This window comes from Phoca vitulina, unplaced genomic scaffold (genome assembly GCF_004348235.1).
Source record: "Phoca vitulina isolate PV1807 unplaced genomic scaffold, GSC_HSeal_1.0 scaffold23, whole genome shotgun sequence".
Lineage (NCBI taxonomy): Eukaryota > Metazoa > Chordata > Mammalia > Carnivora > Phocidae > Phoca > Phoca vitulina.
In genome coordinates this window covers 7,358,378-7,371,026 of record NW_022589726.1, presented here as the reverse complement: position 1 = coordinate 7,371,026, position 12,649 = coordinate 7,358,378, and the positions used below count along the sequence as shown (strand labels likewise).

Below are 12,649 nucleotides of genomic sequence, written 5' to 3'. Positions count from 1 at the left end.
TCCTCCAATACCTAGTCCATAACAAAATGTCCCTGATTGTCTCAAAAGTGGGTTTTAGAGTTGGTTTTTTCAGATCAGGATCCCAACAAGGTTGACATGTGAGTGTGGGGTTTCTACTTGTCTTCTTGTCTAGAGCATGGCCCCATGCTCCTGCCTTATTGCGGGAACCGTATTTGTCCCGCACTGCGTTCGTCTAGTCCTTGCATCCCTCTACATGGAAGTTACCCGAGGTCCTTGCCTGGAGTCAGGGTCAGCTTTGTGGGGAGGGGTGTGAATGGATCACAGGTGCTGCAGGGTGCTTCCTACGACATCACATCACTCAGTGTCTAGTTGTCCCACTCTGGGTGGGTCCAGGGGAGGACAGCTTAATGCCTTCATTGTAAGGTTCCCCATCAACCTCTTACCTAAATGTTTTTGACCATTGATGACCACTGTCTGAATAATTTCATTAGGGGCTGCAGAGTGATAGTCTTTTTCTAATCCTATAATATCTTCCACATTTGTTAGCTAGAATACTTTCGTAAAGAAGAACTCTCCTTTCTTCAAACAGTGCTGTTTGGTTACTTTGATGTGCACGTTGATCTGCCAGAAAGGCAGAACGAAGGCTAATTCTTTCCCTTCGTTTTTAGTACAGGGCATTAGTGCACTAGACACTTCTAATGGCGTCCCAAAGACATTTTTTTGTGTGGGGGGGATGACTTTTGTAAAGTAAAGTATCACTATGAACACGTGGGTTTACATACAGATGTTGTATTTCAAGTAATTTCATCATTATTCTTCTGGGTGCTCAAATTTTCTCATCTTTGGTCATGGGGGGGTCTTTCATGTTAACCTCTGTGTCCTTTTGATAGGACTCATTTGTTTTGACAGCTTCTTTGCTTTCTGGCTCAAGGTATCATGACTCATCATGAATATTTTCTGCTTCCAAGCTGGAAGCAGCCACTCCTCCAAGGTCCCTTCATTGGAGGAAACATTTTTGGTTATATTCTATTCCCTTTCCTCCCATCCTCATGCTCCTTTCTCAAAGGAAGGAAGAGAGGAATGGGGAGGGAAGGCCAAATTGGAGAAGGAGGGAGGATGAGGAGGAGGAGGAGGAAGCAAATAGCTAACAGGATTGGTGATAGCCTGCCATTTGGGGGTGCTCGTTACTAGTAGATGAAGTCTCTGTGCTCAAGGTCGCTGCTTCTGTGCCCCTCTTTGGCTTTGCGCCTTCTCTGTGGGATTTCTTGTCCTCCTGCCTCCTTTGCATCTTTGTTTCTAGTCGTGTTCTCACCATGTGACAAGGAGCCCACCTGGGGCGGGGATGTCACCCCCCCTGGAGGGTGGTGCCTCCTACTCCTCTCTGTTCCACTTGCAGCTAGGTATGGGGGAAGGTCCTAGAGACCCTGTGCTAACGGCTGGATGGGTAAGCCGACTGGCATCTGCCGCACAGCCCCAGCCACGCTCCTTCAGTGCACCCGGACGTGAGGGTCGCAAGGCCTGTGGCTTGCAGTGGACATGAAGAAGCCCGCTTCTGTCTTCGATCTAAGACAGGTTTTCTGACACAGTGAAGCAGTATCCTTGCATGGCGGGGCTGGGGGGGGAACATTGGGTGTGGGCCTAGAGTAACAGTGAAGTTCTTCATTGCTCAATTGGCCTTTGATTCTTGGATGTCAGCTCCATAGCCAGAACTCGGGAGGGGCACCAAATGACGCCAACCAGCAGTGGTAACACAGTCACCAAAATGTTCGAGTTGGATGTCGGCCGGAGCAGGTGAACAGATTAGCTCATTTAAGGTCAGAGTTGCTGGCCAAGAGGCGTGGTGTTTCAGAGCCATAGACTGGATGGCAAACTCTTCAAGATGAGAGGCGCATCAGTGCTTTACATTTGAGACGCATCTGTTTCTCTGGAAAGACTTCCTAAGGTTAGAGGAAACTGAATTTTAATAGCCAACTCTATGGGTCTCCTGGAGAGAGCCAATAACAAACACAAAAGCTAAGATGCCAGGAATCAATAATTCACAAAAATGGGGTGTACAGCTGCCTGCTCTCATGGAAGCAACAGTGAATTGTACCATTTCGTCGCTGCCCTCCTGCTTGCATGGAGATCGGTGGTAGTTACTTCTGATTTATTTCCTGTCCAAAAAGAATTCGAAGGAGTCCAAGGTTTAAGTCACATTTTTCTTTTTTTTTTAAGCCACAGATGAATTCCTTACCCAGGCACTTTCCTACATATGATTGCTTTTGAACTCTTAGCAGCTCTGTGCAGCAGAATTATTCCCTTCCTGCTAATGAGAACATGACTCTTTAAAGAAGTTGATGGACATACTTGTCTAGCTGGAATGTATAAGCTCTAGGAGGCAGTGCTTGAATATCTGACCTCATTTACTGTGTTCCTTCCACTAAATCATGATTTTTTTTTTTTTTCTGGACATATAATCTCTTAGCTGGTCAGGCAGCCTTTATCCATTCCCAACCGCCCAACAAGTTAAGATGAATAATTTATCATGTCTGCTGTATTTATTCTGATCCGAGCCCCTTTGTGGTTTTCCATGGACATCTGCATAAACTCCTGCTCCTAGAGCTCTTCGTGGTCCACTCTGGCTCATGTGAATCAAGGTTTTTCATGTGGGGTCTCTATTCTGTGCTGACCAAAGGATGCAGCCGGGGAACCTGGACTATGAACCCAAGGCTAGACTTTTCTGTTCTAAAAAGGGCCAGTGAGCCTCTTGAAACATAACTCTGGGCAAGAATACGGTTCTACAAGGCTCAGTTCAATTTTAACTATTCTCCAGCACATACTGCAATTGCTTCTAACCCTCCTGGGAACAGAAGCTTTAACAGGAGGCGCCCCAATTCAAGTTGTGCCTTGTTTTATATTTCTAAGCAAGTCTATTCACATGTCTGAACAATGTCCTCAAGGCAAAGATTAGAAACCTAATGTTTCTGTTTTCAGTTTTGACACATGTGAAAATCTTTAAGCAGCCAGAAGCAATTCTCCCCCTTTGGATTTTAAAGGCAATTGTGTCTACTATCTTGAGCAAGTCACGGCAAGTGATGGCTATCCCAGAAGCCATTTCTAAGCCCTGGCAGCCTTCCTATCGTTCAGCCCCTGGCCTGATGGCCTTAAGGGCCAAACCAACACCTATTTCTCCGAGATGGTACTAGTTTCCCCAGAAATCACCAGGCACTTGGATTCATTCTTACAGATACCACTGGGGTAGCACTCTTCCTTTAAACTTGATAATTCAAGTAACGTTGGCTTTGAGGATAACCCTATACTCCTTGTGGGGCTGGAAGAAAAAAGAAAAGGTATGGCCTTCCCAACTGCATTCTTCCAGCCCAAGAGGAAGTGATTTCAGTTTATGCCACTCAAATTGGGCTTCAAGACAAACTGGGTCAGGAAAGGCAGTTGCTGCCCGCCTGTCTGGGGAGCCTCGTTGGCCGAGGGGAGAAAGGGACAGTTGCTCCCGACACTGCCCCCTGTTGCTTCCTGGCAAGCGTGTGGTGCCACGGGCTTGAAAAGTAGGGGCTCGACAAGGACAGAGTCAGCAGCCTGGATTCTGGCTCTAAGTAGGAGCAAGTCAGGGCTGACTTGGCCCTTGGAGAGCTGAGTCCTAAGCAAGGGAGCGTCCGAGTTCTAAAATCTGAGGTGGATATATGTGCTGCTTCCCCAAATCATGTTGGAGCAACTTCACCTCTCTCATTTCACAACACGTCAAAGAGGAAAGAGCTAGATCAGTCTCCAGATTCTCCAGGAGATCAAACCAAGCCATGGGCACCTTGGTCACCTAGTTATTGCCAGCTCTGCGGTCAGAGAAGGCAGTTAGCTGGGTTCTAACAGGATGCCTGGAGGCCAGCACCGAGGAAGTCACGGACAGCTATCAGGAAAGTCAGAGGCCTGTCTTGGCAACACTCCACAAGAAGCTGGACCAAACCGGACAAGCCCAAGATGGCGGATGCCATGACAGGAAACCCCTGACCAAGGAAGGAAGGAAACACATGAAACTCTGCATCTCCACCCCAAGTAATGAATGTTTCGCTCCTTGTTAACAACTGTCAATAAAAGACAGAAACCCAGACTCCAGGGTGCGCAGTGCTCTCTCTCTCTCTCCCCACCCCCTTGAGCTTGCCCCATCTCACATCTCCAGAGTATACTTTCACTTTAATACAGTTTGGTGTTTGTGTCACTTGTCCACCATGATGTGTGTCTGTCCTTGAATTCTTTCAGAAGGAGACCAAGAACCTTTGGCAACATCTTTGGGATAAACTGAGTCGAGGCCTCAGGGCCCAGGGTCTCTCTCCCCAGTTCACCCGGCAACCCTGCCCCCGGCCCTTCCCCTTGCCACAGCCACCGCCAAGCTAGTGGGCTGGCAGAGTCTCTGTTCCAGGGTTTTCTCAGGACTGCCCACTGGTTACTCAGCACCTGCTCGCTCTGCTCCTGCTTCTGCTTTCAGTCTCCCAGGTCTGCCCTGGCCTGGCTCTCTTCCAGTTCTTGACGCTTCCCGATTCCCTCTGACCCTACTGACCTCCAGTCTCCTCAGGTCTGCGGGCCTCCTCGCTCCAGGGGCCACCTGCCTTGCTGGGTGGGAGGCATGCCCTCCGCTCACGCCCTGGGCCTGTGGGAGTTCAGGGCCAGGCTTGTTGCCATTCAGGAAGGATGACAAGTTACATACAATGGACCAAACCCCCGCTGCACTGATTGCTGACGGTCTCAATTTTATTTCCTCATTCCAGGTGTTGCTGTGGTCAGACACTCCAAAGATCCTCAGAACAAGGAGAGAGCTCTGTGTCTATCTAAGGAAAAGAAAGAGACAAGCCCTGGGCAAGACCATTATCAACGTAATCCTTACAATAGCCAGCGAGGTAAGAGGACAGAGCAGTGGGGAAGGAAGAGGGCTGGCAGGCTACTCTCCAAGGACCAGGGGAACAGAGTGACCCTCAGAGAGCATGCCATTTGTAAGTGAACATCCTATAGATAATACAGTATCTTACAACCTATAAATGAACATATTTGATCACCACAGAGAGACATAAAAACATCAGGAAGAGATGAATGATCCCCGGCCAGAGCTAGACTTAAGGGAAGCTATTAACATTTCTGAAGAGGCGTGGTGGTGGATCCTCAACCAAGGGACAAGATGAAGATCAAAAACTAAGAAGTAAGGCACACTGGAGCCCTGACACTGCCTGAGGGTCATCTGAGCCTGGGGGGCTGCAACTTTGTTGGGACTTACCTTTCTAGTGCTCAGAGCTTGGACCCTGCAAAGGCAGATGGCAACTTGCTGAAAAGTAGTAAGATGCAGACTGAGCTCGGCCAGGGAGAGTTGCAATGAAAAGATGACCTCAAAGGCTTGGCTTTTATTTCCCTATAAGTCACTGGGCAGCTTTAATCCTAACTTGGAAATCTTATTCTAGCATTCTTGCTTTTTCTCCCCCTCACTGACTCAGACATATCACCCCTTTGAACAAGCTTTATCATCCCATTGTCCTTACCCTTCATAGGGTTAAACAAGCATACGAAAATTTTAGACACAAGCCAATCATTTTTATAAGAATTATATCGGGGTGCCTGGCTGGCTCAGTCGGTTAAGTGATTTCGGCTCCTGATTTCGGCTCAGGTCATGATTTCAGGGTGGTGAGATCTAGCTCTGTGACAGGCCCCAGGCTCAGCAGGAAGTCTGCTTAAGATTCTCTTCCTCTGCCCTTCCCACCTCTCAAATAAATAAATAAATCTTTAAAAAAAGAATTATATCTTTTACATTTTGAAAAGTTTGTTTTCACAGAATCACAGACAAAGGAAGCTGAGGGAATGATCCATTTTACTCATTTAAAACATACATGCAGACTCCAACCCTTATTCCACAATTCCACGTTCCCCCAACAACCTTCTGATGATCAGCTGGCCCCAGTTCTACAGGGAGAGCATATGCCCGTCAGACTGAGGCAGTGACTGGGAACTGGGCATGCATCCAATCTGTCTGTACACAGATTCCTGGTCCGGTTTACTTCTCCATCTCGGGGGCTCTGAGGCTGAATCTGCTTTTCAGGCTGGGAGGCCGTGGAGACCTCATGTTCTGGGTTTCTGACACTGCTTGGCTGAGGCAAGACTCTGAAGGACGGTGACTTCCCCAGGGGAAATGCTATTTGTTGAGGCTCCTCTCCCGAGCAGGGTCCTGCCCCCTCCTTTGCTAAAGGAGAAAACCAAGGTTCCGAGAAGGGACGTGGCTGATGCCTGTCAGACTGTGACCAGACCTCGGTCTGCCTGACGACGAAGTCTGTGTTCTTTCTAACTTACCCCTCCTTGCCTGGAGGAAGAGAAACTGGGGCTAGCGACGAAGGGTAGGCAAGAGCAGAAGGTGCATATATTCAGTTTGTCATTTTTAGCTTCTCGGGACTTCCACAGTAAGACAATTCGACACCAGCTATCTGGAGAAGGTCGAGGCCTGCCACGAGGACTCGTTTGATCTTGAGTACCAACTCCAAATGTCTGGTGAAGAAAGACGCATGTGTCTGAATAAGATACGTTCTTCTATTTCATATTTCCTCCTAGGGCTGAGCCTCTCTTCCTGACTTGGGGAGAATATTGCAAAAGAAGCTTCCATTAGGCACTGAAAGTAACACTCCTTACAAGGACAAGAACAACTTTCTCATATCAAGAAAAACAAAGCTCCCTTCTCAAAGCATTCAGATACATTGAAAATGCAAGGTGAACTTGGCTGGGGAAACAGTTGAGAGTAGCCAAAGCTGCTATGAGAAATAAAGGGGGTCCTAATAGATGACTTCAATGTCCCAGGGTCATGCCACCAGCAGCCATAAATAAACAGAGATGCTGAAAAAGGAATTTTAAAGCCTTTCTGTAAAATGATAAATACAAATAGCTGCATACAGTTAAGGAATATAATTTTATTTAAAAACACAAATGACAGGGCAAAAGGAAATGTCCAAGTGTTCTGAATGTGGGGAAACTTTCTACTCTGCAGAAAAAGAAATCTTTTTGCTTTAAAGTATGCAAAGAAGTGAAGCTAGGCTTCATCTCAGAAGTAGATCAAGTGGACATAAAGGATATTTAAGCAGCAGAAGGGAAAGAAAGTGTTATCAATGAACTATAGCTAAGATCACAAGGCTCCTTATCTGTAAAGAGAAAGAATCTGTGATAAGCTATGGTACAAACCAGAATTCATTTTAAAGATAAAACCCAGAACCTGCAGGGCCAAAGATGCAACCTCATTTCCTTTTTCCCCTGCCACCCAGCTGCTGCCAATGATTTCACTGAAACAGAATAATCACCTCTGTTAGCAAAACCTAAAGGAGGTTTTTATGCCAAACTACTAAGGGAGTAGTCTGCAAACTTTTGACTGAGGGCCATTAATAAATTTTGAAATCAGCTTAATATGATAGTATTTGAAAAAAGAACAAATTAAAAATAGAAAATGTTTGACATAAACCATGCAGTCAAGTTTCGGATTCATTCCATCTATGAGTGTGGATGTTTGCATGTCCTGAATTGTGAGGTAAGATGTGTTTCAGATCATCTCAGCCAACAAATACTCAGTAGAGGGGACCTGAGTATCACCTCCCTGTGACCCCCTCCACCACCATCTCCTCACCCCCTACTAAATATCAAATCATCTTGCCAGTTCTAACTCCCTTCCCCACCCACACAGCCAAAAAAGGAAGTGGGGCTGTGTTTCTATGTTTGTTCCAAGTGTCATGAGGGACAACTAGCTTTTAGGGTTCAGGAGTGGATGTAGACAACTTGAAGGAAGACTTGCCCAGACCTGGAAGGGCCTCAGACACAGCAGATGATGTGAAATGAAAGAAAACCATATAGACCCTGACCTGAGCTTGGGACTTTCTGAAGGTCTGAAGAAAGAGAAGGAATGGCAAGGAGGACTGGATGGAAAGTCATGGGTAAACAATGGAAAACAGCTGAAACCCAAGAAACTGGAAGATAAGCCCACACTGTATTCTTCATGTTGGAAGATGATGTTAGTAACCCGTCATCCAGAGATGGAGATGCTTTTGCTTTTTATTTTTTTCTCTCCCGGAATGAGGATGGATACTTGCCCATTCATTCACATTCTCTGGATCCAGCTTCTCATGAAGCATAGTATGAGTTTGTAGGTGCCGGCTCAGACATGACCAGATCTGCCACCTGCCCTCAAGGAGACAGATTTCACCAAGGAGCCAACAGCCATGAGAGAGATGGCAGCCGGAAAACGACACCAGGCCTGGTATGCTATCGACTTCATCCGGCCTCTCCACCCTGGTCTTTGCAGCCCCTTGGGAATTCCTCCACCAGATCCACTTGGAAATGGCCACCAAGGGGCTCAGGGAACTGAAAACCAGCCCTCATTCCACTCCCCAAGCTGTGCATCCAGCTTGGGATTATCTTCACCTTGAAGAAGGAATGTTTTTCTAATTCCCTGGCCCTTCTCCATGCCACCACCCACCAGAGTGCCTTTCCCTCATTTTTACAAAGGAAAAATAAGCTAAAAAAACCCCTATAAGCTAGTAGCACCCCACTGGGAGGACAACTCAGTTCCATCAACAAGCCACTGTTGTTTTTTCATGGAGTCAGGCGATCCTGCAGTGTTGAAAAGTCACCCGCGTGCAGGACACGGGCACAGCCGGCACTTCAAGTGACTTTTCCTTTCATGCACTTCAGCACCGGAGAACGTATTTAACAGCCAGCACGTGGATGGCCTGACAGAAGCACTGAATCACTTACAGAAGGAAAAGATGCCCGGGATGTGAGCAGACACCACTCCCAGAATCCCATTTTGCCAGGCTGCACACTCCCTGGCTGCCTTTCACTTCACTACATCTTTTTTTGTGTGCCTTAGGATGCCCAGGACACCCTCTACTTTTGAGAGTCCTATTTTGTTTGGGACCAATTCAGAAGAAAAGAGAAGCTACATGGGAGACGCACTTATTGCCACCACTGAGGGGAGATGAAGCGAAGGCAAAAAGCAGCATCCCGCGGCTTAGGTCTTGGCCCATCTGTGTGCGTGATCCGGTGGCCTCCCAGGTCACACTCTGCCACACAGATGTTCCAACCAGTCCCCACGCTGCCACCCATTGTGCTGGCATGCAGAGGAGGCCTTTTTAAAAAAATAAGATCGATTTTCAGCACAGGCACTTTTTTTAAACCTCAGCTCTAACGATCTGCACACCCAATTTCTCATCATTATCTTTGCTAAATGCTTTCAGTGCAGGAGGGATGGGCCGATGGGTCTCTGTACTGGCAGACTATCAATAATCTCCCTTTGAGGCAAATGCCTCACTCTAGAAGGAAAAATGACTCTATTTTATACCTGCTATTTCCCTATCCTGTAGACGGGGATAATACATATCTGCTAAGAAGTGCTATTGCAAGGGCTAAAAATATAAAGATTATAGCATATAATAGGAACTCAGTACCTGCTGGTATCCTTTCCCTTTGGGGCTGAAGGGGGGGGGGTTATCAAGCAGGCTCCGCTCTGCCTGGGCAGGAGAATTTTTGAGAAGGGGGCGGGCAGTATTCTTAGACACCTGAGGGCACCATCTAGATGAATGAGTGGTAAAAGAGTCACCCCAGGATTGGAACACAAGGTTGAGAACTCAACTTCCCGTTCTAGTCTCTCTTTCACCACAACCTTTGTCAGCTGCAAAATAAATAGCTGCAAAAGGATATAAAATATCTTTTAAAGGGTGCTTAGGGAAATTGAAGACTTCAGAGGAAAAAGGGAGTGGCTGGCCTGTTCCCTCCTCTCAATCCAACATTTACTTGCTTTTCTGGGTAAGACAAATAACTAAATTCTCGTTAACAGAGTATTAACTACAGAGAAGGTCTTGGTTCTCAAGAAAAGTGGGGTGAGATTATGGCCGTCTATACATCTTTACGTATTAACTAAAAATAAAGCATTAGTTCTGCGGAAGACAATCAGAGATGCCCCCTGACCTCTGCTCTCCTCGCTCCGGGATTCTGCAAACAATGTCACTTGCATCTGCCTTGTTCAAACTCTGCCAGCAACTGAGATTCGGCTCTGTGTGGCACAGTAGATTCTTCCATGAAGTCAGGTGAGGCAGCATCACAGGCCTAGATGGAACATACCAGGACTCGCCCTGTCCTGACCCAAGACTCTAAATTATGTCTCGAAGAGAACTTCATGTCTTCTGCGTAATATAACCATCCGCTAAGTCTGTCATTAAAAATTAAGCATTCCTACATTCAACCTGAAACTCCTTTTCAGTGAAGCTACGAGTGTATGACACCTTAGGAAATCCTTCTCCCACTTCCAAAGAGGTTGGAATGACAAACCAATTCATCTACACTCCACAGGATACCGAAGCCTCCAACTTTTGTAAGAAGGTTTTGGCCATGACTACATTTTTAGTAAATTCATTGCTCCAAAGCGAATTGTCCCTGCTCTACAGGATAACCTCCCAAAGATGACATTTTGAGAACCGAGTCTCTGATGATGTGCCTTTTGGCTCTCTCTGGCTTCCGTCCCTGGCTGAGGCCGAGGTAGAGCGTCATTCCCATGCTTGCACCCGGCACTCACACTGGGCAGAATGGCTGCTAAATGGGACAAAGAAAAGGGAAGAAAGCATCCTGACCTTGTGCAGCTCCACAGGAGTTGGGGACATGATCTCCTTAATTTCTTGTTTCATTTTTCTCAGGGTGACAGACTTTCTGCCCACATCTGTGGGCAGGGTGTTGCTCCGAGTTGTTTGGCTATAATGCGGCCGCGAGCTGCTCCGTTCCTGGAAGCTGGCCTGTCGCCCCAGCTGACTGCGAGGTGTTGGGGCCTCATGATTCAAACTCATCGTGCTCCCCGACATGATTGTTGCCTGTGGCATTGACAATTTTCAGAAACAATTAAGCCGCGGACTAAGAAAAGGGTTTGGTTGCTCAATACTAAGCACATTTTTCCTTCTGCCCAGTCAAAATACAGTCTCTTCAGGGCACAACCAAAGGCCGGAGAATGGACGTACTAATTGAACTATGAAAGTCTGGGAAAATGCTTTCCAAGTGACATTTATAATGCACATCTCAAATCCAACTAAAGTACTTAAGCCATTGGGTTTATTTAATCAAATACCACCCCTGGCAATTTTGAGGCAAATTGAAAAGCTATAACATTTGCTTACTGCAAACTACATTTTAAGCATTAACTTTCCACTGAGTGGGCTCTAAAGATGGGATTCATGAAGCAACTTCAATTTATCTTACAGAAATGGACTAAGAACTTTCCAATGGAACCAGGCGGTCTCTATTGGCAATGCTGCCTCTAGCCCCACCTAGAGGTAACAATGGGCTAAAACAGGGCTACTGATAGAAAGGCAATAGCCAGTGCTGCCCGCCTACCACTGGTACACTGTCTTTGGCCACGTGGCCTGTCCCAGAAGCTTGTAGAACCAGCTAGGTCTCCACACCATTTGGCGTAGGTCCACATTTCTTAGAAACGGTCTTTGTGGGAGATCGTCAAAAGTCAAAGAGTAATCATTTATTGTGCTACTGGATTCAACCCTTTGCTCAAAAGCTGGGAAACTTGGATTGGATTTTACCAGTGAACAGGGAAGTTTGTTCAGATTCAAATATGTTCATATGCGGGACACCTGGGTGGCTCAGTTGGTTAAGTGTCTGCTTTTAGCTCAGGTCATGATCCCCGGACCCTGGGATCGAGTCCTGCATTGGGCTCCCTGCTTAGTGGGGAGCCTGCTTCTCCCTCTGCCGCTCCCCCTGCTTGTGCTCTCTCTCTCTTCCCCTGACAAATAAATAAAATATTTAAAAAAAAATGTTCATATGCAAGGAGAAGCAAGATTAGACCCAAAATATAACTGAATCTTGGAAGTGAAACTAAAAAAGCATCTGAAACCAATGTCATGTTGAGGATGTTCATTTCTCAGGGTTAAAGGATGCTAAAATTCTGAAAACATGTCTGTAAGGCAGCTCCATCCTCCTTGGTAGGATGGTTGAATGATGATGGTAAACCAGCACTGGTGAGTCTGCCTGAGGTCATGGACCAGAAAACAAACCCCACATGCTGTGTTGCTGGCTACGCTGTGATCTAGTGGTTTACATTCATACTGATGCTAAAAGTAGCAGAGCGTCCTTTGTTGAGTCCTTGCATTCGCCCACTTAAGCCACACAACAACTTTGAGATGGACACTGTTATGACTCCCAATTTGTAGGTGCAGAAACTGAGGCACACAGAGGCTGACTTACCCAAGGTCACCCAAGTAGTAAATGAGCCAAGGGCACCATCTAAAATTATTGATTAAGAGGGAACACTGCAATGTGATAGAGTTTTCATTTGTTATCTCGCTAAGATTTTGTAATTCCAAATGACCTGGTGTTCGGCTACACACACACCAGTAAAGAGATCTTTGAATTGCAGCCAAGTATTGGCACACACGTACATATATCTATGACTCTGTTGAAAAAGGAACAAAACCAGTTATCTTGTCAATATCCTGACTCGGTTAGTTATCATATTGATGATTTTGAAAAAGAAAATTTTAGTCGTAAGAAAAACCTTACTGGTCGTTGACCATTAACATGTGCTCAGTACCATATATATGTGTCTGTAGAATGTCATTTAATACTTGTGGTAAGTCTCTATGATATGTATTAGAGTTATCATACCTCCCCACTTCAGTCATGGAAAGGGATGCCTGGA

The 12,649-nt window shown here is 46.3% G+C and overlaps 1 protein-coding gene across 11 annotated transcripts in view; it reads right to left on the bottom strand.

Annotated features, from left to right (window-relative positions):
- GRIP1 (glutamate receptor interacting protein 1) overlaps positions 1–12,649 on the bottom strand; it is a 659,234-nt gene that overhangs the window by 7,269 nt on the left and 639,316 nt on the right. For 10 of the 11 annotated variants that reach the window (XM_032420901.1, XM_032420895.1, XM_032420897.1 and 7 more), the window contains one exon: positions 10,584–10,817. In XM_032420901.1, the coding sequence (XP_032276792.1) occupies positions 10,584–10,817 (234 nt within the window). Of the gene's footprint in view, positions 1–1,065; positions 1,899–10,583; positions 10,818–12,649 lie in introns of those variants that run through there. The other variant, XM_032420905.1, reaches the window with a different exon arrangement.